At 47.2% G+C, this 2,946-nt stretch overlaps 1 protein-coding gene across 1 annotated transcript; it reads left to right on the forward strand.

The window, feature by feature from the left end:
• Positions 1–852: 852 nt before the first annotated feature.
• Positions 853–2,047, forward strand: LOC122049231 (trans-resveratrol di-O-methyltransferase-like). Its single transcript, XM_042610646.1, has 2 exons — positions 853–1,641; positions 1,730–2,047. The coding sequence occupies exons 1-2, from the start codon at positions 886–888 to the stop codon at positions 2,045–2,047; spliced, it is 1,074 nt and encodes a 357-aa protein (XP_042466580.1). The 5' UTR covers positions 853–885.
• Positions 2,048–2,946: the final 899 nt, after the last annotated feature.

The following is a 2,946-nucleotide window of genomic DNA, read 5'->3' on the forward strand; positions in this document are numbered from 1 at the left end:
GTCGCTCGGGCGGAATTCTGCTATCCACGTGTTGTTTGCTGTCGGGCCTAGCGGGAAAGCTGCTCAGCCGGAAGTCCACTGTCTACATGCTCTTGTGCTGGGCCGAGCGAGATAGCCGCTCAGCGGGAAGTTTACTGTCCGCATGCTTGGCTGACTATCCCGCTGGGTGGGAAGTTCACTGTCTACATGCTCAGTTGATGTCGAGTCTGTTGTTAGGCCGAGCGGGGTACCCGTTCAGCCGAAGTCGAACTCTGTCGGTCATGCTTTGCTATCTTACTAAGCGGGGTGACGCTTGGCCGAAGTTGAACTCTTGATGTCCTACGCTGATGTCCTACCGAGCAGGGTGGCCACTCGGCTCGGCTTCTGCATGTCATCTCCTTTGAGCGTCGGTTCGATTGCTCCTCGTGTCGAAGACGATGGGTCGGAGCCTTAATCCCCGGTCTGAGCATGATTCTCCCAACCGATCGATATCATCCACCCATTGACCGTCTTAATTTTGATCTCCACCGTGACAACGCGGGGGGGACCATTACCGCATCAATGAGTAATACATAACAGTGGAAAATTTTTCCCACGGACTTGATCTGGAATATGGAATAATTCTCTTTAACAGTTCACATGCACATCGTACGTTTTCGGTTGATACGTACTGGTCCGGTGGTCCTGCATGCGGTCAAATCGGTTTCTGTAAATACAAACACATAATTGCATATTAATTTAATTTGCAATATAATCGTTTTCTAAAGTCATGCGATGGGCGTTAGAGTAGTATTATTTATACATCACGAAGACTGATTGCAAGGAACCATTAACTTGCAGATCCATAGTAGATGAGAAATTGAATCCATGAATAAAATTGGAATTCATGGTGATCAAGAAGTGACCATGGCTGAGCTAATGCGAGGCCACGGCCATCTTTGGAACATCATCTTCAGCTACGTCAACTCCATGGCCCTCAAGTGTGCCGCCGAGCTCGGCATCGCCGACGTAATCCATCGACATGGCCAGCCTCTTCCTCTCTCCGTTCTGCTTACCAAGCTCTCCATTCTCCCTTCAAGAACCGACTCATTCCGCCGCCTCATGCGCTTGCTCGTCCACTCCGGGCTCTTCGCGAGCTCCACTGCCGGCGATGAGGAAGAAGAGGCCTACGCCCTCACCCCCATCTCTGCCTCCTTTCTCGTGACCAGCAAAGCAGACAACATGTCCCCGTTCGTGCTCACCATTCTCGACCCGGTAATTGTCAACCCCGGGTACTGCTTGAGCAGGTGGTTCACCTCCGCCGCCGAACCACCCACCGCCTTCGACCTCTTCCACGGGAAGTCATTGTTCGAGTTGACCGGAAACAACCCCGAGTTCAACGTTACTTTCAACCTGGGCATGGCCGCCGATGCCAGCTTTATGGCGAAATTGATCCTCAAACAAGTCGGCGACGACGTCTTCCGGGGCCTGCGATCGCTGGTGGACGTTGGAGGAGGGATCGGCGTGATGGCCACCGCCATCGCCCAAGCCTTCCCGCAGATCAAGTGCGCCGTGTTCGATCTCCCGCATGTTGTGAGTTCGCTTCAGGGAAACCCAACGGTGGCAGCCATCGCTGGCAACATGTTCGAGTTTGTCCCCCCTGCAGACGCAGTGATTCTCAAGGCATGCAATGTCATCAATCATCTTCTTCTTCCATTTAATTTGCTTCTTAATAATCAATCAATCATCTGCTGCTATATAATTAATGCAGTGGATATTGCATGACTGGAACGACGAAGACTGCGTGAGGATACTGCGAAATTGCAAGAAGGCGATTCCTCCAAAGGAGGAAGGAGGGAAGGTGATAATTATTGAAATGGTGATGAAATTGGAAAATGAGGAGGATGGAAGTATTCATGACGAAACGACAGAGACGCAGCTTCTGTTGGATGTGCACATGATGGTGCCTGTGCCAGGGAAGGAGAGGAGCGAAGCAGAATGGAAAAGTATCTTTATAGCTGCTGGTTTCTCAGACTACACCATCTCACCAATCTCGGGCTTGCGTTCTCTCATCCAGCTCTTCTATTGACTCTTTATTAAGATTACAATAAGTGTGATGAGATTGTAGTAGTAGCTGAAGAAGCTATATATTTCATCTTATCTGCTGATGCATCAACCATCATAATTCACGTTCTTTCTTTAAATCTGTTCAGGTTGATGCTATATATATATCCTAATATCCTATGTACGTATTTGCATGTGCGCCTTCCTTTACTCGTCACGCATTAATAAATAAAATGTAGAACTATATGTCTCGTCTTTGTAAAAGTAATTGGAGGGTAAAATAAGTGACATAAAGAAATAAAATCTCGCTTAGTCAATATAATATCGAGACCATTGACCATGGTATTGTGTTCTCTTTAATTTTTGGCTCTCCTAAAAGACTATTAAGGTGCTACTGGTAGAGAGATATATGTCTTCGCATATGAATCCAGAGGACTTGCAAAGTTGATTCCTCTCCAGCTAATCCTTTGAATATGCTTGAATAAGTAGATCTATGGCTTTATCTGTACCTCTCCTTGTTTGTCAAAAGCATACTCATGGCCTCGTTTCTCCAATAAACCTCGTATTCTAGAACGGTTGCCAATGATAAAGTTCTCTCACAGTAGTGTACAATTTACATTCTATTAGTTTTATCCAACCATGAAAAGTGTGACATTTGCCTAATTGAAATCTTTTAATAGTAGCTCTACATACCTAGTGATCCTGTCGAGAAGTTGAGAAAATGGACCTGTCTGTGTGTCGTGTCTAGAAGGTTGACCGCGTCCCCATGACCTGGACGGTGAGCTATCTTCTGTGTTGACCAAGTCGCCCGGAGTCCTCTGGTCAACAATACCTGTAGCCAGCGACCAGGTTGCCCCGGTCTATGATACCTCGATGCTCGAGGTGGGTCCTACAAATATATGAGCAGCTATATAATAAATAAAG

The sequence above is a fragment of the Zingiber officinale genome, chromosome 2B (genome assembly GCF_018446385.1).
Source record: "Zingiber officinale cultivar Zhangliang chromosome 2B, Zo_v1.1, whole genome shotgun sequence".
In the NCBI taxonomy this organism is placed as follows: domain Eukaryota; kingdom Viridiplantae; phylum Streptophyta; class Magnoliopsida; order Zingiberales; family Zingiberaceae; genus Zingiber; species Zingiber officinale.

Excerpts from the sequence above, each read along its gene's own strand:
- LOC122049231 (XM_042610646.1), top strand. The coding sequence starts at position 886 with ATGGCTGAGCTAATGCGAGGCCACGGCCATCTTTGGAACATCATCTTC. Across the intron at positions 1,642-1,729 it reads CAGACGCAGTGATTCTCAAG|TGGATATTGCATGACTGGAA; the intron begins GCATGCAATGTC and ends TAATTAATGCAG.